Source organism: Rousettus aegyptiacus, unplaced genomic scaffold (genome assembly GCF_014176215.1).
Source record: "Rousettus aegyptiacus isolate mRouAeg1 unplaced genomic scaffold, mRouAeg1.p scaffold_m13_p_16, whole genome shotgun sequence".
Classification (NCBI taxonomy): Eukaryota; Metazoa; Chordata; class Mammalia; order Chiroptera; family Pteropodidae; genus Rousettus; species Rousettus aegyptiacus.
The window spans coordinates 2,202,815-2,223,965 of NW_023416291.1; the positions used below are offsets into that span (position 1 = coordinate 2,202,815).

The 21,151-nt window shown below is 49.3% G+C and overlaps 1 protein-coding gene and 1 long non-coding RNA gene across 3 annotated transcripts in view; one reads left to right on the forward strand and one right to left on the reverse strand.

Annotated features, from left to right (window-relative positions):
• LOC118612407 overlaps positions 1–21,151 on the forward strand; it is a 90,225-nt gene that overhangs the window by 51,990 nt on the left and 17,084 nt on the right. Inside the window, exons 4-6 of the long non-coding RNA XR_004954826.1 lie at positions 2,981–3,047; positions 9,234–9,321; positions 18,141–18,248. This is a non-coding gene — a long non-coding RNA (uncharacterized LOC118612407). The remainder of the gene's footprint in view (positions 1–2,980; positions 3,048–9,233; positions 9,322–18,140; positions 18,249–21,151) is intronic.
• TNIP3 (TNFAIP3 interacting protein 3) overlaps positions 1–21,151 on the reverse strand; it is a 57,389-nt gene that overhangs the window by 21,240 nt on the left and 14,998 nt on the right. The window contains exons 2-3 of one of the 2 annotated variants that reach the window (XM_036233444.1): positions 14,255–14,375; positions 2,680–2,766 (exon numbers count right to left, since the gene is read on the reverse strand). In XM_036233444.1, coding sequence (XP_036089337.1) covers positions 2,680–2,766; positions 14,255–14,375 — 208 coding nt within the window. Of the gene's footprint in view, positions 1–2,679; positions 3,194–14,254; positions 14,376–21,151 lie in introns of those variants that run through there. The other variant, XM_036233443.1, reaches the window with a different exon arrangement.

A 21,151-nucleotide genomic window follows, 5' to 3' on the forward strand; every position in this document is an offset into this window, starting at 1 on the left:
GAGCGACACGTGAAGCTGCAAGGCGGGGACCCGACTCCGAAGCCACAGGACGCCAGCTCCCGCGGCGCCCGCCACACAATCACGTCACGCCGGTGGGCGCTGGCTACCTGGTGTGCTGCGACTTTAACCGGCCCTTTGAGTAAAGCCGCAAACTTAGATTAATAATAAGTCAGGGGCACCTTTCTTGTCAGTCTTTTTTCCCCCCAAGGGCAGGAGTTTTCATCTGAAGAAAGCACAGAAGCTCTGGGAGCTGCCTGCCATCCGCCCGCCAGAAACGCGCGTGCAAGGCTGTTGTCTCTGTTCTGACGCAATGCGCTGGGCCCCGCCGCATCTCCGAGTCGCGTGGCGAAACAGCGAAGGGGCGACGAGGCAGCCCCGAGGTCTGCTCTTCAGTGCGGGGCTCGGCAGTCACTGCGGGCTCGGGGCTGCTCACAGAGGCCCGCGGACAGCTGAGAGAGGGGCTCGGGCACACGGCCTCTGTCGAACAGTTACAGGGAACGCTCTTCGGCAATCACGATGGGATTCCCAGGACTTTTTTCATTAGAAATGATTTATAGACTGTTTTCCTGCCTTTTTCCTACTTATCTATGCTTCACTCAACGTTTGAGGGTTGGACGATATTGTGCATCTCTCTAGGTACTGTTTTTAATTTTCTTACCTTCTTCCTATGCAGACCCATATACGATTAGAACCAATTTAAAGCAATTTAAAACTGTCATTCTTCCATGGGTCGACAAATTCAGAATAATTAATCTTTTGACCTCAAGCTGCTTTGCCTACCTGCCAGAGGTGACTTCAAAATCCCAGTGACAAGTATGTTGGGTCCTGTAATTGGACTTTTCCTTTTTTGAAAGGCTTCCGAAAGACTGGACTCATGCTGGATCAGACAGACTACGCATTAGGCATCTCTGACCTGGAAAGTCTGTGAGGTAGCCCTGCTGAGTGTGTCCTGAGCTCCGCAGAGCAGAGGGGTCGTGCCCCGGCCTCCAGAGCTTCTCGGAGGCATCGTGCGAGCCCGCTCAACACAGCGCACCCCCAGCACCAAACAGAATTCCTGAAATTAGCACTTCTATTTTCGTTTTAATAGACTTAATATTTTAGAGCAGTTTTAGGCTCACAGCAGAACTGGAAAGCCCAGGGAGTCCCCACGGCCCTGCTGCCCAGACACGTGTGAGGCCCTCCCTTCACCAGCCCCCGCCTCCCCTCCCCCCCCGGAGCAGGCATTTGTTACAGTAGACGACCTACAGCGACAGGTCAGCATCACTCACAGCGCGCCTCAGGGTTCCCTCCTGGTGGCGCACGTCCTGTGGGCTTGGGCGAGCATGCAGTGACCTGTACGTGTCATCATGATGCCGCACAGAATAGTTTCCCTGCCCTAAAATGCCTCTATCGCCTCTATTTCTCATAGATTCCACAGGCCGTCATACTTCATGCTAGCACCAGAGCTCTCCCATTCCACACCAGGTCTGGGAATGTGGAGTTAGGGTCCTTAGAGAGTCTTTTCTCTATGTGCGACACAGACAAAATATAAAAAGTAAAATCTCCTATTAGCATCATTTATGTGGCCCTGCTTTCTGAGAATCCAGATAAAGAGTGATCAGATGATGTGTATCGTTTTTTGCCATATATGGTTTTCTCTGAAAAAAAATGAAATATGTTGATTCTTAATTTCCATTTTATAAATAAGCGTTATTGAAAGGCTACATACTAAAAGAGAGAGAGAGCGTGTGCGAGAGCGAGTGTGTACATGCAGAGTGAGCACACAGCGGCAGGAAGGGCTGACGGGCTGGAAACGTATCGCCAGGGGGTTCTCTGGAGATTATTCAACATTTTACCACGGTTTCTTTGTCCCAGGTATACGTTAAAATGAATCAAAATCAATTAAACAAAGTTTTGGGTGAACTTTACTTTTGTATTTGCTTTCCAGTTGCTAATGAAGGCATCTGATATTGCAAGAAATACATAGGTTTTTAGCCATCGGTCCTACCAGATGACCACTTGCAGAGCAACTGTTCCCTAAAAACTGTAAGCTGGTGCAGGGCATCCGGGCATTTCTCTCTCCTTTCCCATAATGCACAGACCAACTGTGAAGACAGTCAAGTTTTGACACTGCTAAATTAAAGACCTACATGAACAAAGGAATCTCACTGAGTTTCCTATTATATCGTAGTTATCTCTAAAAAAAAAAAACCTTCGAGAAAGCACTTTTATTCATTCATTTGGTCATTCATTCATTTATTCATTCATTCATTTAATTAGTATCTGTTGCAGTAACTAGTAACCAAAGACTATAGTTCGATTCCAAATATATATAAATATTTTACTATGAATACTCTATTACTGTAATACATTCTATTTATAACCACACCAATATAATATTCTTTTTAAAATTTTATATTGAATTGAATTTCTCTAAGTCAAGAGCAAAATATGAACCCCGTAGAATTGGGAAGCTAAAAGGACATGATTTAATCTCACTTTGTTAAAAAGGAAATGGGTCTCAGAGGTGCCGGAGGAAATAGCTAGTCTCTAGACATTGTTTTTTTATTGAATAACATCATTTAAAAATAGAGAGCAGATCTTAGCTAAAGAAAGCAAATGAGCCGTGTCTAGTCCGACCGCTCAGCGTGGACGAGCCCCCAGGGCGGCCGTGCGCGACACGTGCGGCCACGTCCTTACCTCCGTGTGCTCCGTGGACCCTTCCGCAGCACTCATCCTACTCGTGCCTTGGGCAGCACACGCCGTGGACGCTGTGTTTCCAGGAGTCTTAGAAAGCAGAAAGAAAAAGGAACAAGAAAATGTCTCTTAAGATGTCTTTTAAAGTGAGACCGAGCATACAAGATGTCTATCGGCTCATGATAGAGAACGACAGCAGTAGTTTTCCCTCAGCGTGAACGGAGGTGCCTCTCTGCGTGAATTAGACGGAGTAAAGTTCGAAGCACAGCCACTGTGATTTTAACTTCTCTTCTCTTCCAAATAGGGATTTCCCAGGATGGCTCAAGTAGGCAGGCCGTGACTAAGAGGACAAGCAGATCAGCCTCGCTCTGGTATGTAAATTGTCATTCTTCCTTTACTGGCAGTTTCTTCCCGTGGAGGAGGAAGTCAGGACAGAATGGAGGGAACCGAGTCTCCCCCAGTCTCCCAACTGCCATAACTTCACTGTGTTTCCCAGAGCAATTAGGAAACTGTTGACTTTCTCCAGAGCAATTAGGAAACTGTTGACTTTTTGACAGCTCAGTTACTTGCTACCCTAAAGGCAACATTTTCTGGCAGTGCCAAATAGATGGGAATCTAGCTGTGTGGAACCTAATGAGTCATACATAATTCTGTGAGCGCTACCGACTTAATGGAACCCGATAAGAAAATAATTCATCACAAAGAAAATGGGCATTGTTTGCAAAGCCAAACTTCTGTATTGGCAGAAAGTTTAAACTTAAGCTCAAGTTGAAGACGGCCTTTTTTCTATAAGTAGAGTCCAGATGTTCCCTATGACTCATTCGAACAGAAGCCTTTTCCTGCATCGACATTCTAGCTTTACTTAGTGGACTTAGACTTGGCACTGCACGGGGCGTGGGGGCGACGGAGCGCGAGGCGGGGAGGGCAGAGGGCGGCCGGGGGCACCGGGTGGGGAGCTGTGCGCACGGGCCGCAGCAGGGGGTCGACCTCGTCCCGGACTGGAGGGAGGGGAGGGGAGCGCAGGAACACGCCAAGGGGAGTGTGCCGCTGAAGGGAGGAAAGAAGGAGTTCACGGTCAGGGACGTAGCCCACGCTTTTCTTCAGAATTCCCTGTGGGATAAATCTTAAAAGTCCTGAAATTCAAGCTCTCCCAAGGGCAGAGCCCAGGACTTGGCCCGCCCTCCTCTCCTCCACGTCGCCGCCCCTCTCCGACTCGTCCGTGCTGCAGCCTGACCGGGCTCCCTCCTTTTCTGAAACGAGTCGGGTGCCCTGACACACGCTGCTCTGGGCCCACTCCAGCCCGGCGGTCTGGGGAGCCCGGCCGAGCGCGCCCCTGCGCCCCGACCGCGCCTGGCCCCCGCTCACCAGCCGAGCAGAGCCCTTCGCCGAGCATGCGCATAGCACATGTACAGTCTGCGTGTTCACTCTGCATCCACAGTTCAGCGGCGCGGAGCAGGTGCTCAGCACGTTTTTGCTGAGTGATGAATATTCACACGCCAAATTCACAGGCTTGTTGCTGTGTGTGTTTTTGCTTTCTGCTGGTCTCTTGGTCCGTTTGGGGGGTGTACTTGAACGAAATGCAGCAACGTTGCCTTAAGGCAATAGCTAAAAATACAGATGGGAATCACACTGTTCGGAGCCCTAAAATTAATAGTTGTGACTCACATATAATCTGATTTTAGGGGACATAACAGAGATTTCCTGGAAACTGACACTTCATTAACTCTAAAATCTGGTCATCAGAAAAGAAAAAGAAGACAACGTAAAAATATTTTGCTTCCCACACACACGCGCGCGCGCGCACACACACTGTAGTTACACTTAGTTCAAGGTTCTCGTCGGCCTTCTCTGCGTGTTTGGTAACTGCATCCCAGTGGAGAGGGGACGTGGACCTGGGGAAGCCGCACACTTCCTTGCCGGGAGGCGCGATCCTCGGCGCTTGTCTTTAACGTCCTCTGTCGCGGTGTCCTGCGCACACTCACGCTCGCGCAGTGGTTGCTTCTGTTGGGTAGAAATTCTATGTCCTTGTCTTCGTCATCACAATTCCTTTGCCTCTTCTCTATGCAGTTTAACGGGGCGGCTTTTTAGTAAGAATAAGCCTGGGTATGTGCATAATGTACTGAGCGGATGAGGTTGACAGCCGCAATACCACTTAATAGATACTATCAAAATATTTAACAGCTCTTGGCACTCAGTTCACCTCGGGCACTCAGAACGGGCCACCCCTCTGAACGCCAGTCTCCTGCGTTAGTTGCCTGCTCATCAGTACTATTTGGGTGTTTAATAGGCACCTTCTTCTCCACTGGTATAAAACTTATTTCCTGATCTTCCCCACAAAAATACGTCTCCCCCTCATTCAGTGAAAACTTTCATGCTCCAGTCTAAAAACCTTGGGTCACCCCTGACTCCTCTTTTTCTCTCACAGCCTGTATCCAATCTGTCTGAACATGTTCAGGCTCTTTGAAAATGTGCCCAGCAAGGAGAGTTAGCACATTGCATAAGAGCCTAGAGACCTCCCAGCTTAATGAGAGAAGTGAAATCGACATGCCTTTTTGTCATTTTTTCAAAGTGGGAACTTTAATGTTCGTGTCCTGATTTTAGTCACATGAAAATTTTTAATAGAGCAGCCAGTAGTGACTGAAACCTGTCTCTGTGTCAAATCCCACTCTGCCATTACCAGCAAGGTGACCGTGGGCAAGATGCTCCGCATCTCTGGACTGACCCCGCCCCCGCGGTCTCTGACTTGAGTGGCGCAGTGACCGAGCGGCCTCCCGCTTCCACCCCGGCTGTCACCAACAGCGCAGTGAGGTCGAGTCTATGAAACGTTTCATTTCGCGCCAGTCTGCTGGAAGCTGTCGGCACTGCCCCTCCCACGGAGAGGGAGGCGAAGCTCCTTCCGCGGCCCACAAGGGGCTGCGCCCTCCGGCCCGCTGCTCCGGCCCCGCGCAGCTGCGTCTCCTGTCGCACTGGGCTCCACGTCCTGGTGGCGCCGCCGTTCCCGGCACCCGCCCTGCGCGCCCGGCTCCCTCTGCCTGCGCCCGTCCTCCTCCTGGAGGCCCGCCCGGCGCGCGCCCGCACCTGCAGCGGCCGACCGCGCCGTCGGGCCGTGCCCGGACTCCGTGCGTAAAGCCCTCCGTCCCAGCGTTTCCTCTCCGTCCTTCCTGCGATACTTTCCCACGGCGCTACACATAATTAACTATTTTTCTTGTTCGTTGCCTCCCGCCATGAGACTATAAAGTCATCGACAGCCATTTTTGTCTGTTCTTGACCCTGAAATAGTGCCAGTGTTTTTAGTGCCTCCTCAAGTACACATGGTGCTCCGACACACGCGAAGCCCCGCCCCGGCCCCAACTCGTCTACACTGTTGCTGAGTCAGATGTCCTCTGACAGGGTTACAGAAGATCTAAAGATCACAGAAGTTAATTTCTTGGCCTCCAAACTAGTAAGTCACTCTTTCATGCCTAAAACCCGGGTTTGGGCTAAGAGAGCCGAGGCCCGCGTTTCGTAGCCTGCTGGGGCACACGCGCCCGCTTCTGGGGGGCTCTGAGCGGCCCTCCGGCGCGGCGCACGGACGTCCCCTGCAAGCTCTCTCCACAGCTGCACCGTCGTCAGTGCACTCCAGGCGCAGCGTGGCACAAGCTGGCTCCTGCTGGCTAGTCTGTGACCAGTCAGAAGACTGTGAACTTTCCGCGTCCAGAGGTTTCTCGGCGCTGCAGGAAGCAGCGAAAGGTCCACCCCCTGGGCCTTCAGCCCCTCCTCAGAGGCTCTCCCCGCTCTCCAGGGCAGAGTCAGTCACTTCCTCCTCCGTGACCCCAGGGCGCTTTGTGAAGCAACAGCTCCAGCACTTACTGTAAAGCAGCCGTAAAGTCCGCACACCCTTCTCTCCTGAGAAGCTGACGCCAGGCCTTGGGCACTGAGTGCCCTCGGAGCGAGGGACAGCGGCACAGCACACTTTTGTGAAACGAGTCTGTTCGCGTCCGGACCTTTGGGAGGAAGTCGCAGCACACCTCAGCTCCTCATTCCCGCAGGACGACCACAGCGAGACACGAGGGCGCATGTCGCCGCCAAGTCAGAAGGGAGGGAGGACGGGCGTCGGTCTAGTCTTTAGAAGCCGTTCTGTTTCCGTGTGTTTTTTAAACTCATTTGATAGGTAAATATTTCCCCCTTTCCTGTTTTGGTGACGTGATCACTATTATTTTGCCTCCATATAAACACCCTTTAAAGTTTTTTTCTCCTAATCTATGTTAATATTCAACAGACAATATCAATGATTATACGTACTACAGGGGGATTTATAAAAGGCGTCGGCGTGGTCTTCAGGAGCACTGCCCACTTTTCCACAGTGCTTTATTGCAGGTTCTAGTTAACGTCTGGAAGTTTTAGCTGCTGGCCACCAACACACACTGCCATTTGTCTCAGTGACTAATCCTTTCCCTGCTCAAGAAGAGAGATTTTCTGCCTCAGGGCCGACTCAGCCTGTCCTAGAATGTAAAGAGGAAAACAGGCCCTGTTCAGCCTTTGAATTTCAAAATGGGCCCTCCAAACTCTGGCACCATCTTGAAAATCAAAGCTTCGAATTGTAAGAGCTAGTGTTTTTGAAAATAATACATTAAATCAGAAAAAAAAAAAACTACTAGTTCTTTTCGTGCAATTTATTTTGGAATGCCTCGGAAAGTACCGTGATGGATGGAGGAAGCGGGCTGGGGCGGCGCCTAGACCAGCGACGTGGTGAACGAGGGCACTAAGACGTTACCGGTGCGTGACGGGGTGGACGCCGTCAAACCCTTTCGACTTCGCTGCATGTTTGGAATTTTTATAACAAACTGTTTGAGAAAAAAAAATCGGAATTGAGGTATAAAATCTTATGCTATTGAGCAGCCAGCAGGAAGGAGGGCGGACGAAGAGACGGCGTAATCCGTTTCTCACCTCTCCTCCCCCACCCCACGAGGAGCAGGTGAAGGTTGCGTGCCTGAGGGAAAATGAGAAAATCAGGGGAAAAGCACCTGAATGTCGCGAGTCCTCCTGAGGAGACCGAGTCCTGCTCCCCGGTGTCTGGGGACCAACCTGTCATCTACCGAACTGCCCGGACTGGGCATCGAGCAGAGAGAGCTGCAGCCTTACCCCACCCATCAGCTGGAGACGGGGCGCATCTTGGAGAGAATCTCTCCACCCCACCGTGGTGCGCCGGCTGAGACTCGTGCCACGTCCAGGTACAGGGGCCCTGAGACAGACGGCTCGACCCCAGAGCGGTTAGAAGCAGAGCCAGAAATGTCCTGTGTTCCTGAGTCGGGTGCGCACACGGCCACCTAAGGTTTCGTGGGTTTAAGGAGGCTTCGCCGAGGAGGGTGCCGTGTCTGCCGCGCGGGCCCAAGGACAGGAGGCGAATGACGGCGAGGGCACAGGCCAGGGAAGGAGCACGGGAGCAGACCGCCTCAGGGCTCAGGGCCGCGCAGGACGGCGGAAGAGCGCGGCCCAGACGCCTCCACTCCGCAGGCACCAGGACAACGCAGCTCTCCAGAGGGATCCGGCGTGGACACACCGCGGGCGCTTCGAGTGTGTCCCACGCAGTATCTCGTTGTCTGTCTGAAAGTCAAACTTAACTTGGCATCCTGCGCTTTGATTTGCCGCAGCCGCCAACCAAGCCCGCCCTACCTGGCGGTCTTCACGAAATCCACTTCACCGGCCACAGGCGCCGTCAGGGGAGGAGGGGCAGGAGACCCTTCCCCACACGCCTGCAAACCGCCTGAGGAAACACGGAGGTGGCTGAGAGCTCCTGCGGTCAACCGGGTCAAACCGTCTTCTAAGAGACAGGAGGGGGTTCTAGACTGAAACTGAATTCAATTTAAAAAACAAAGAAATTTACAATTTCCTACACGAGGTGTGCTTCAATGCGAACTTCGGAATGGCCCCGTGAGCTCGTCAGGAGAGGGGTCTTTGATGTTGACCGAGGTTAACGTGAAGTTCAGAGATGCTAAGTGACTTGTCCAAGATCATGACGTGACAAGCGGGTGGCTGGGCTCACACACCAGTGTTCAGTCCCTCAGCTTGTTCGCCCCGAAGGACCTCTCACCTCTGCGGCGAGACGCAAGCAACACATCTAAAACTTACGGGACGAAACATCGCCGACTTGCTTGGTGCAGCAGCCCGCACCACTGAGGAATGTAAGTCAGGCAGGTCGCAGGAAGATCGCGTTTTCTTAAGGACTAGACGTGAACTGGCTCGACCTCTGAAGTCCTGCCGAGACAGAATCTCGCTGGTCCCCGCCGCCGCTGACCCACCGCGAATGACTGGCCTTCGCAAACCGTGCTCTTGTGTTCGCATTAGGAAGCGCTGTCTCATCTCTGCGAGGACGAGAGTCCCTGATCGCCGGGGCTCAACGCAGACCCTTTGTCCCCTGGCACGCCGCGCACGTGCTGATGTCCCCTTCCTGCGAGCCTGCGTCTCACGGTAAACGTTTATCCACCACGGCCTGGGGCCTGGCCACCGCGCCGCGTCCCGGAGATAAAGATGAGCAAAGCAGGCCTGTCTTTCATGCAGTTTCTGGTTTTTGCACACAGAATCTGCAGATGAGGAGGACCCTCCACCGATGATAAAGTCCTTCCTGCTCACTCCACCTTCATCACGTGATCGGCTCGGACGCCTCAGGTGAGAGACACCTTTCCCCCTGAGACAGTACGTTTCAGCATCATGTCTATAGATCTAGATGCCAAACTTGAATAACAAAAAAAATTGTAATTATGTATAATAATGAAGAAAGCATGAGCATTTACAAACGGTGTAGGAATAGTGGGAGCCTTTTTTAATTTTAAGAGTTAAACCTTTCTTACTGTAGTAAAAAAGAAAATAATCAGTCTCAAGTTTTGCCACTTCTCCCACGATACCATAAGCAAAGACACTTAACGTGTTTTGTGGTTTAAGCCTCACAGTCTCAAGCACAGCATAAGGAGGACAGAGTCTGATCGGGAAGGTGGGTGTTGGGGTGCTCGGGGCGCTCTTCAGCGTCCGCCGCTGGCCCCGTGTCGCTCACACCCCCCGCGCCCACTGGGGAAGTGGTCTCCAGTCAGGCTGGAAAGGGGAAGGCTTCCCAGGCCTCCGAGCCCAGACCCAGCTTGCACTCGGAAGTCCCTGTGGGAGGTCCACGTCCTGCCCCAAGGCGGAGCACGTCGAGACCCCAAGGAACACGTCCGCCAGCATCGCTTAGGAATGTGTGACTCACACGTATCCCGCAAGCCCACATCCTGCTTCCTAGCAGGTTTCCAACTTGCTTAACCTGGAGACTTGTGCTGTTCCTTCTGCACGACGAGGAAGACATGCTGAAAGCTTATACGGCCGTCCATACCAGTCTGGGAGAAGACAGTCAGAGGCAGAGGCGCGGTTCGGAAAGTCAGGCTGGGCCTTGGCGGCAAGTGTCTCTTCAGTGGGCAGCCGAGACTCCGAGTTCTCCCCCTGCTCTTCGTACAGCCCGGGCGCCTTGTGTTCTCCCGATCAGTGAAAAATGGTAAACTATTATGATTTCCACCCGATGGGTACGTCGCCCTTCACCTCCAGGCTTGGCGGCTTCCCCACCAGTCCCCCTGCTGTGGTGCTGGCCCTTGGTCACCCAGGCAACCTGACCCGGAGCTGCCGGGCTTAGATGTCCCCTGAGGGAGAGGAATTCTGTGCCGCCTCCTGCTTACGTCGCCCAAAGGCCATCCGGCATGCGTCTTTCATCTCTCTGGAACCTGGGGCAAACCCGCCCAGGGACGGGACGGACACCTACTCCAAAGTGTCTCTTCTCTACCAAGACGGAGCCTCAGCCGATTGAATCACTCCCCCAGCCTGTGGAGCCTTCTGCCCAGCAAAACGGCGCCTCTCAAAAGCTAGGAGGCGCTTTGTCTCCCTCTTCTTTAAGAGTTTTAATTCTCATGTCTTAGAGTCCAATTTTAGCTTGCAGACCTGTGTCTGTTTTCCTGTGCTGCCTGGCGAGACACCGTTCTGTACAGCAGGCTTCAGGGCAGGCACACACAGCAAGCCCTCCGCATCCGGACGTCCACCTGGTTCTGTACAGCAGGCTTCAGGGCAGGCACACACGGCAAGCCGTCCGCATCTGGACATCCACTTGGGAGCCGTGCATCATGGGACTGAAGCTGGTATGGCACAGATCAGCCCTGGGCTCAGCCTAACTCTACAGGGACATTTTGGGGAGCACAACCTGACCTCTTTATACACTAATCCATTTTGTTTTGAGGCTCGAATATGCTTTGAGAATAAGAAGACTGAAAACCAAAAGCTGAACTTACAGATCGGAGAAAGACACATAGCTCATTAAACAACTTTATGCGAGCTGTTCACTTCAAAGGCCACGAGGCGTGGAGGCCCAGCTGAGACAGGCCTTCTAGTTTCCAGAAAACTTGGAGGCAGTTTTTCTAGCCAACTGTTCAAACATTCCCAGTGAAAAGGAAACAGATCCTCACACAGCAATGCCACATTTTTTTCCTAACGACAATAGGATCAAAACATCCCACAGCTACCACCACTGAAATTAGACAATAAGATTCAAAGAGGAAACCAGTAATCGTATGAGAAAAATTAAGGAAATGTTGAGGTTCAAGCTAGTTCTGCAACAATGATGATGATGATGGTGATGTGTTTGTTTAGCCCTTTATACTTACGAAGTACTTTCCCATTTTCACTCACTTTATATTCTTGTCAAAAGAATTTTACAGGTGAGAAAACAAGATTTCGATAAAATTTTATTTCAATGAAGAATAGCTAGCTCAACTTTTAAAAAAGGGAAACAACCATATGATTTCACCCGTATGGGGTATAAGGCTGAAAACAGCAACCGAGTGAGACACGAATGGAGTCTCATGACATGGACAGTTTAGGGGTGACCAGAGGGAAGTGGGGGGGTAGACAAGAGTAAAGGGGTCGCTATGTGGTGACAGAAGGAGATTTGACTTTGGGTGGTGAACACACCCACTATGCAATATACCTATGAGGTATTATTGAATCGTACACTTGAAACATATATAATTTTATTAACCAATGTCACCTCAGTACATTTAATTTAAAAAGGGGAAATAAGAAAATGGAAACTGGATCTTATTTTTTTCAACAATGTGGTTAAAAAAAACATGTCAACTTACTGTAGTTTGCAAGAAGTTTTTCCCTCATCATCTTTCAGCACGTCATAAATCCACATTATTCTCTGAACCATCCAAAGCATTTTCCCAAGGCATTTTCCATTGAGAAGAATGACCAGATCTAGAATTTGTCCCCAGTTACTGGAAAATCCTCCTTCAACTTACACTAAAGTCATTAGGAGCCAGTTTCTGTTGCTGTCTCTTCAAATCGGAGAAGTGAAACAGAATCCGAAGTCAAGGCGAGGTTCCTGGCTGCCCGTCTGCGGGGGCCGGGGGGCTGGCCGCGCCCTGCGTGTGCCCAGGCGTTCCTGGAAGCAGGTTCGTCTGCTCATGAATGCGTCCAGGCCGCCTCTCACTTTCTCTTTCATTTGAAGACATGAAGTTACAGGTCATAGATTAATGTTCCTACATACTTTTCCCGTCGTGCCTCTTAGGGCCATGTCCTGCTCTAGTATAACTTCCATTTGACACTCCTTTTGGAATCTTAATATTATTTTCTCTGAGGCTGTTGTTTTCCCTGGGCCTATCAAACTCCCATGCCCTTCATTCGCCAACTTCTCCTTCCGCCGTCCCGGGATATGAAAACACCTTCGCGCCGGCGACATCGCTCACGTTCGTCAGTCACGTCCTCTGCCTCCTCGAAGCAGTGGGCCTGTCAGTTCACGCTCCCTCTTGTTCTTGCCAAAAGCAGTTGAGCAAAAAGGAAACCGGCGTTCGTCTCAGGCCCTTAAATCACCTCTTTGACTTAGCCAGACTCTCCCCGCCTCGCAAAGCCTTGAGGAAGTTCACTTCCTGCTCCTGGAGAGGGGGTCGCCCTCCTGCTCCTTTGCCCACGTCGTGCAGCGGGAGGCGGAGACGCCCGTCGCAGTGCCCGTCGCCGGCTCGCCCTTGACGCCCCTCCACCAAGTGTTTCTCACAGCGTTCCCAGCTCTGTCGACATCCTATTGGGAACGTGACGATTTCGTTTTGTTCTGAACGCAGGATTTCCTTCTGCAGAGTGCTAGTGTGCGAACAGCAATTCAGCAGAGATTCCCGCTGGAAACTACGCTGCGTTGACTTAAGGAATCAAATATCTGAAGACACCTTCAGATGACAGCTGAGGCCAGCGCGCAGTATTTAGATAAGGCAGAGATTTGAAAATGAGACGTTTTAATAAGTGTAGTCCAGAGATCTAATTTCAGTTCAACAATACATTAGAAAGGCACTAATTCTTGTAGTTTCTCTGTCAAATCCCTGAAGGGAGGGGCTCAGATTTGGAAGGCTCTCTTCCTTTTATTGTCACTGTGGCTAAATGCAACACATTTATTGTATTTTATTTTTTTCAGCAAAATCTATGGCAAAGACTTTTTGAATATTAGCTTGTGGAGAATTCAAACTATTAGAGATTTGCAAAAAGAAAATATTAAAAAGTGAAAGAAAGAGGCACAGGGGGATGGAGTAGCCATAGTACATTAGTGAGTGGAAAGGGGTAAAAGTTTCACAAACACGGGGTGTGTGTGTGAGAAGGAGAAACACAGACCCGACATGCAAAGAGATGCTTTCTAGGGGAGGGGCCTAGAGATTCCGAGACAGATACGGACTTTGTGAGGCCTGAGGCTTATGCAGTTCTAGGGCCTCCTTTTAGAGAAAAAGATGCAAAAGTGTAAATGCAAATTAGGCACAACAGTAAAGTCTGTTCAAGGGAATCTAAACTTCATTGGCTCCACAGCAAATCTGTGTCTACATGACTTTTACAGTTTTCTCTGCGCTTGATATGACTTTTCCACAGTGAGCATGAATCGCACTAGAAATAGGAACCAAAGCAGGGTAGAAGTTATGCAGATTTTTTAAATGTCATCCATGCTCTCAAATTTTCTTAGAGAAGAAAATGACTTTTGAAATGATCATTAGAGACGGTTTCCACTTGGAAGGGCTACGGAGCTTAAGAGTTTATGTTGTCATTTATGATGAAGTCGAGAGTCATCCGCGAAACCCCTAGCTTGGGCTTACCCTTCCATTTTATTTGCTTATATAAAGCACCATAGACAAATATCCTGAAACAAGAGGAAATTCAAACTCAAACAGCGCTTTTAATCAGGAACACCTCGTTTGTGCTTTAAAAAGTGGACGCGAGTTGTGCTGTTTGAGTCGCCCGGGGCCAGCGGGTTCGTGTGAACGGCGTCCTTTCTTCCCAGAGAGGGAGCCGCCGCCGTGCTAAACCTGTGCTCCCCTTGCACGTCCCCTGCCTTCCTGTGGCCGCAGCCGCCCGCCGCCACCCTCCCCGCTGCAGAGCGCCACAGGGCCGTCCGGGCAGGAAGCGGCCGTGTCACTGCATGTTGCTTGGGTTTATCTGTGCGGTCATCGAGGAAGTGCATCACCGTCAGTGACTCGGGGACTGTCCCCGTCAGGTTTTCTGGGCGAACACACTGCTGAAGCGTGGATTAAGACAAAGTAGGAAGAAAGTGATGTCTTACCTGTAGCGGACCTGAACTTCTGTGACTCGGTGCGGCCCCGGTGGTGACTCCTCGGGGGTCAGAAGAAGCACTGCTCTCGATCAGATCGCGGATTTTATTGTCCAGCTCCATGCTCTCACATCTGCCCGGGGGGACATGGCAAAGTCACATTTTACAGAGGTAACCAGAGGTTATTCAGGGGCACGATGAGTTTGTGAGGGACTCGGAGGTGTTATCTGTGTAGGGCATTCCCCGATCTCTAATCTCATTCTGTATTCCTTAGTCCAGCCCTGCAGGGCACTTTAAAGGACAGTGGAGCTTAATTTTCACTGATTTGCACATTTATACAAAGATGAAGTAAGGGGCAGGCCAGCGCAGGGACTTTCACAGTCTGCTGACAAGGCCAGGACCCAGGTGCTGTGTGCCAGGCATTGTCCGCACACCTCCTCCCGTGGGCACAAGCAGGCCGCTGAAGCGTCAGCCACACCTCAGAGCGGAGCCGACGACGGGCTTCTGGGCCAACCCCCTGGCGAGGCTCTGTGCAGCTCTAGAGCGGGACACCACGGTGGGGCCGAGGGTGAGTCCCTGAGCTTCCCTGAGCCCTGCCGGCCTGGTTTGTAGCAGGGGAAGATCCCGTTGCATCATGAGACGATGAGCGCGTCCCGGCGGCGGCGCAGGCCAGCGCGCCGTAGGCTCCCGGCCCCCGCTGCCACTGCCGTGTCGCGAGGGGCTGGTGACCAAACGTGCTAACTCGGGAGCTTGGAAAGTAGGAGCCGTAAACATAGTATGTTGATGGAAGCAAAACAAAAATTCAAACAGCACAGAAACATTTCAATTCAAGTCAAAAGGTAATTAAAAAGCTTAGTCACGTCTTGGATAAAAGACAGCCATGCTGCCTACTTGGGTTTTATAATAAGAATTTAATAGATAGAGCTGTTTTTACATTCTGTTTTTAATTAGTGAATTCGTTACCTTTCATGAATGTCAATTGGTCTTAGATTTATTTAACAAAAGAAAATGATGTTCATCAAAGTTTCTTTCCTATGAAGCTCAAAATTCTGATAATTGAGAGGGAGAAGAATTTAGGTTGGTAAACTCTGCTTTTCTTTTTAGAACACTAAATAATTAAACACAGTACAGTTATATTGTTAATATAACATTATGGTCCAAGTTTTGGAGTATAAAAACAAAACGAAATAAAAACTCTAGCTAACTCATAAACACAACAGAGCAAATCCTGCCCAACCTCGCGCTGGTTTCTCCGGACACACGTTACCCTCACCGTGGGCTCTGCTCCCTGATTCTACTGAGCTGCATAGGCGAGGGCTGCGGCTCCACTGATTTATGCTCTGGGTCCTGCCCCTTGATCACCCTGAGTTTTCAGATGAGAAAGTGGAGCCTCAGTGAGGTTAAATGCCTTTTCTTAAGGTCACTCGACTTCTGAGAGGCAGGTTGCAGATACACTCTGAAGCCCGTGACTTCTTCCCCCTGATTTTAGGAATTGTCTGTACAGCAGGACCGTAGAGGGCTGTGTTTATTTGCCAATACTTGGGTTTTGGTTTTCCATTTTGATGGACAATTCTGCTTTAGTTCCAAAGAAAACAATCTACTGGTGCCCACAGCTGAAATGTAGCTGACACAGAAGGTCAGAGGGTAGATCAGGCTCAGGAGACAAGGTGGGGGGCTAGGCGTTTCATCCGTGGCTCCTTGTTTTCCTGGGTTTTAAGTTCTTGACCAGGACCCACGGATGGGATCCAGGCACCCATGAATCACCCCAAATCAAGTTAAATACAAAGTAATCTATGTGTTATATGCTCCTTGTCTCTTTCTGAAGAGTCTACCGTTTTAATTGAGTTCTTGACCTCTCTGCAAAAGCTAAAAATCATTGACCCAACTTAAGTTATTGTCTTAAGTGACCACTTTAAAATCACTTCTCATCATGGCTATCTCTGTCTAAGAACACTTTATTTATTTATTTATTTTTTACCATGGAGAAACTATGAAAATCCAGAAACGACTCCTTAAATCAAACTCTATTACTAAAACCTTATTTTGGGGTGGCCTCCTTACTAAATTGCAAGCGAACAGAGAATTATAGAGGTAATATTGTTAGGTTAAGAATCCTTCGAGACAAGAGTGACAAAATTCAGTGAAGTCCAGTAAATCCCCGTTGGAGCCTTGGCTCGTTCGTCACTTAACTTTAACTTAGGATGATATAAGTCCCCTCAGTCGCCATCCCTCCTTCCTGCCCTTCACTCACAAGAGCAAGTCAACACGGAAAGTAAATAGAAATGATGTTAATATGAATTAGATGTCACCAATCAGATAGTAGTTTCCGCCAATGTGACGATGAAACTTTAAAATGTTTCCCTAGGTTGTGTGTGATGGGCGAGCCCTTTCTCCCAGGACTACCTGCCCGGTAACCAGTGGGGGCCAGAGCGAGCAGGAAAGGGGGTGAATGGGCCGCAGGATTATCTGGGCCCTCAGACTTTCGTTATATCCAGTACAAAAGCCTCCAAAACTACCCGACAAAAGCACAGGAAGCAGCGTGTCCTTGAATGTCATCGTTTAATAGGCTCATCCAAGGGTTATTTATTTAAAATTTATCATTTGATTAGACCTTTGACATTGTTAATCTATAAATTGCTCTCTGGAAAAACAAAACAAAACCATTATCTCACAGGTTACTGTTTACTACCTTCCAGGGCATTGACCATCTTTATATCTATACTCACCACCTCATTCTAACATTCTTTTATTAAATCGCTTGCAGATACCCAACTCCAAACGCTCTTCGAATGAGCTTTTGTATCTTTCTGGCTCCTTCTTCAATTAATGAGTTGAATTAAAACCATGAACATATGTTCATTTTATATTTGAATGATAGCCACATTTTTAACTTTTTGCACATCGTACGCTAACCCTGCTCTATGTCTATCCTTTAAAAGCATTGACTTTCCAGGAGTTGATAGTCACTCACAGTGAGCATGCGACCCAGACCCACCCAACTTGGCTTTTATGGTTACATGCTATGGTTGCCTCCTTAGCATTGGCAAATAGTATAAATTCCTGAAGAAATAATTACACATAATAGACAAAACAGAGAACCACAATCTCGGAAATAACCGAAGATGATTTAATTTGTTTCCTGTGTTTAGAAGACAGAGCAGTGAGGCTCAGAGGGGTTGAATGAGAGCGCAAAGCCAGGGCAGGAGTTTGGGGTGTCGGCGTGCTTCCTGCCTCCAGACACTCAACCCCCTCAGATGTCCTCATTCCCTCCACCTGCTGCCAACGTCACATTTTAGGCTTTTATGTTGCAGCCAAGATTTTAGAGAATATTCTAGAGAAAAAAGCACATTTTCAAATATAAGACAAGGAAAAATTGATAGCAGGTTTTTCTAGAATAGAAATACTCCCAGATGTTCAGAGACTGGGAACTGTAACCTTTTGTGACTCAGGATGAAGAGTGTCGTCTGGAAGACGACGCTCAGGAGTCGTTTGTAGGTTTCACGTTGTGCTAGGACTGGCACTCTGAGTGTGCTCCTGGCTATGTGGGGGAGAAGTAAATTACTCAAGAAGAAATTGCTCTATGTGTCTGTTTTAGATGAACAAGTCATGGTGTCTTGATTATTTTAGGAAATAGGAACTTTGTGGCTTCAGAAGGTAGTAGGAGAGAAAAAGTTCTCTCAGAGAATGTTTAAAGTAGCATTGGCCTAGGGCAAGAATGACGATTTCTAGAGTTTAACCCAAGGCTATGTGGTTTGATATTTAGATAAGTATTGAAAATTCTCTTTGCATGTCCGATGAAAGCCCAGAGGATGGGGACGTTTCTTGTAAGCATGGACTCGGTCACCCTCAGTCTGCATTCATCCCTGTTTATTTCCTCTCTGCTTTTGTGACGTTGCAGGCTCCCGACCCGATGCCACCTGCCGCAGCCTGACGCCTGCGGCGGCGGACGCGAGCGGCGGACGCGAGCGGAGGTGCGGCGGCTGCAGGTGCCGCTCGGCTGGGCCAGGTGAGCGGGGTTGCGTGGCCGCCGCATCGGAACCGCGGTGCGTGGCGCGACCCTCTCGTGCCCCAGGGCCGGGGGACGAATTGAGGCAGGGCGTCCGCAGTCACGGCAGGAGATGCGCGCGCCCCGGCTTTCCGCCCGGCCAAGTGTCTGCCACGCCACGGTTCTCACCTTAGCTACGCGAGCGGGACCACCCCAGCCTGCGTGGCGTGGTCCAGCTGCGTCTCCATGGCGACGTGGCTGCGTCTCCATGGCGACATGGCTGCGCGCTCCTCCGCCCGCGTTCGCTGCGGCTCACGAAGGCCCGCGGCGCGGCCGGGTTCAGCTTGTTCCCGGGTTTCCGAGCTGCAGTGATGATGACAAGGAGTCCGGAGCAGCCGGGTGTGAGGTCGGCGAGGGCGGAAGGCAGCCCGGAGCAGGGCCTGCATGGAGGAGCCGCGCGTGGGCGGCTCCGGGGGCCCGTGGGGCCCGTGGGGCCCCAGGCTCCCCGTGTCTGGCGAGGGGAGCACGCAGAGGCCTCCCAGCGACCGTGCTGCCGCGGGGACACGGCTCTCTGCTGCAAGCGCGGGGGCCCCAGGCGCCGGGACGCAGGGCTCTGGGGGGCTTTCAGAGCTGAGGTGGCCCTTCGCGTCCCCAGATGCACCCCAGTCCGGTCGGTGCCCGAGAGGAGATGGAAGAAGGCCGGCCCTTTCCAAAGGAAAGTGTTAGCACGGTGCCCTCCTAACGAGCTCTCTGAGATTTTGTTAAGAAGATAGAGAAATGAGTTTTTATGAGAACAGTGACACCCTGGTGGACCCCGTGGATGGGCTGAGTCTGGAGGCCGGGGCATGTTAGCAGGGCAGTGTCTCTGCCCTGGGGAGCGGGGACGCTAGCGTGGGAAAAGGGGGGGGAAGAAGTTGTGCAGACACCGCTGTGCTCCCCACATCCATTCCCAAGTTACAGATGACCCCAGACGCGCCCCTGACGCGGGGCACAAAGCACGCAGCCGATCGCCCTACAGTCAGTAGGACGTTTTTGTTATCATCCTCGTTTTAATATGGCAGACTCTCATGGAGGTCGTTGTTATTTAAAATTTCACTCTCTTGAATAAATCTGTAAGAGTGAATAATCTTAAAGACTGAGGTGCTAGGAAACATAATTCCGAACCAGCATTATGAACAGTTAATTTTTTAAGTCAGGAAAATCTCAGCACTTAACTCTAACGTCTGTATCACTGGGTAGTACATTTTACACCATTTCTCTGGAGTGTAAATACACTCATATTGACTAAGTGACAGACATCTAGAGAACAAAATCAAACTAGCTGTGCAAGCCCAGAAAGTTAACGGAGTTCACTGCCACATGCTGCCGCCGACATGCCCGGGCAGTGTGAGGGTTATTTTGAGCTAAAGGCACTTGAAAAGCAGCAGTTAGGAGAGCATTCTAATCTCCTTCTTTCCTTCCTGAAAACAAGAGGCAAAACTCCCCTGTGAAAGATGCTTTCCGTGTACTAAGAGCAGAGAGCATTCTTATCATCAAGGATGAGAAGTCCAAGAGAATTCTGGACAAACAGACTCGGTTACGGTGATTCGTGTCTCCCTTTAGCTACAGAGCCCCAGCCAAGACCTAAGAGTGGTTAGAGAAAAGAATTTTTTTCCCCATCACTAAAAAGAATTTCTTCCCAGAAAAGAAAGGATTGCAGTTTGATGCATGCAGACACAGTGAGCCATGAGCAGACTGCTAGAGAAAAGAATTTTTTCTCCCCTATAATGTTCTTAGAAATAAGTATTTCAACAGGAACATTAAATAATATATTTCACAGTTGTGTCTATCAAAAAGTGAAGAGATAAGGTAAACCCGATGTACTCATCTGATAGGACCACATTCTTGTGTCAACTACAGTTTTCTTTATTTTATCAAAATGTATCTCTCAAATCTCTATACAATACCAACTTGAAACATCATCTAAGACGTTTGGAAGACTAAATTTTGAGTCATGTCTAATAATTATAATATCTTCCCTAGTATCTCAATGGTATTTATTGACTGAATTTAGGTAAACATTAATCATTAACTAAAACAATATCATCTTAAACATATTCTCTTAGATAATATTGTTAAAGCTAAATATCATTTGGATACATATTGGAAAGGACTTTTTTGAGGAACGGTCATTGGTAAAATAATTTTATTCAAATTCTTTTAAATGATGGCAGAGATGATAAAGAGATGCTTTTAATAACTATATATGAGGTATTAAGTAATTTAGACATCATGTACTTGAGAGTTATATAAAAATTTTAAAATAGTAGAAATAGTTTACCTTTGTATGTAATTGCTCATCAAATAATATTTATCTAAACTATCAGTTTAATGTGAATTTTTTACATCTGTCATGGAGCTTCACTCCCAGATGTGATGACAGTTTGTAATTCATCATCAGGGTTTGAGTTTACAGCAGCAGCACATACAAAGATACAGAGCCAAGAGAAGTCTGGCAAACGACGCGCTTACAGATCTGAATCTACACCTGCTTCGCTTTGGATGTGGAGGAAATAATGGAATGAATCATGGAGACATTCCTTCTGTGTGAATTTTTGTGGAGATTTTATAACAGCTTTACCAAAGGTCTAAACTGATATAGAACCATCTGTTTTTTATCTTCCGATGACATATTCCCAATCCTTTCCTCTAGCTGATGAAGTTCAGTCACTTTTTGCCAGATCCCTTGCGTTAGTGTTGTTAGAGGTTGATATTTTAAATCAAATCATGGTCAGTTATTATAACGTGTGGAGTAAAATTCTATGTATTTAATGAGAACCCTTTCTGAAAACCGACAGAGATTTAAATAGGTTCATTTGCAGTTGGAAATGTTGCATTATTGAATGATGCCTCTAGAGGGCACTCTGCATTAAGTTCAGGTAAAA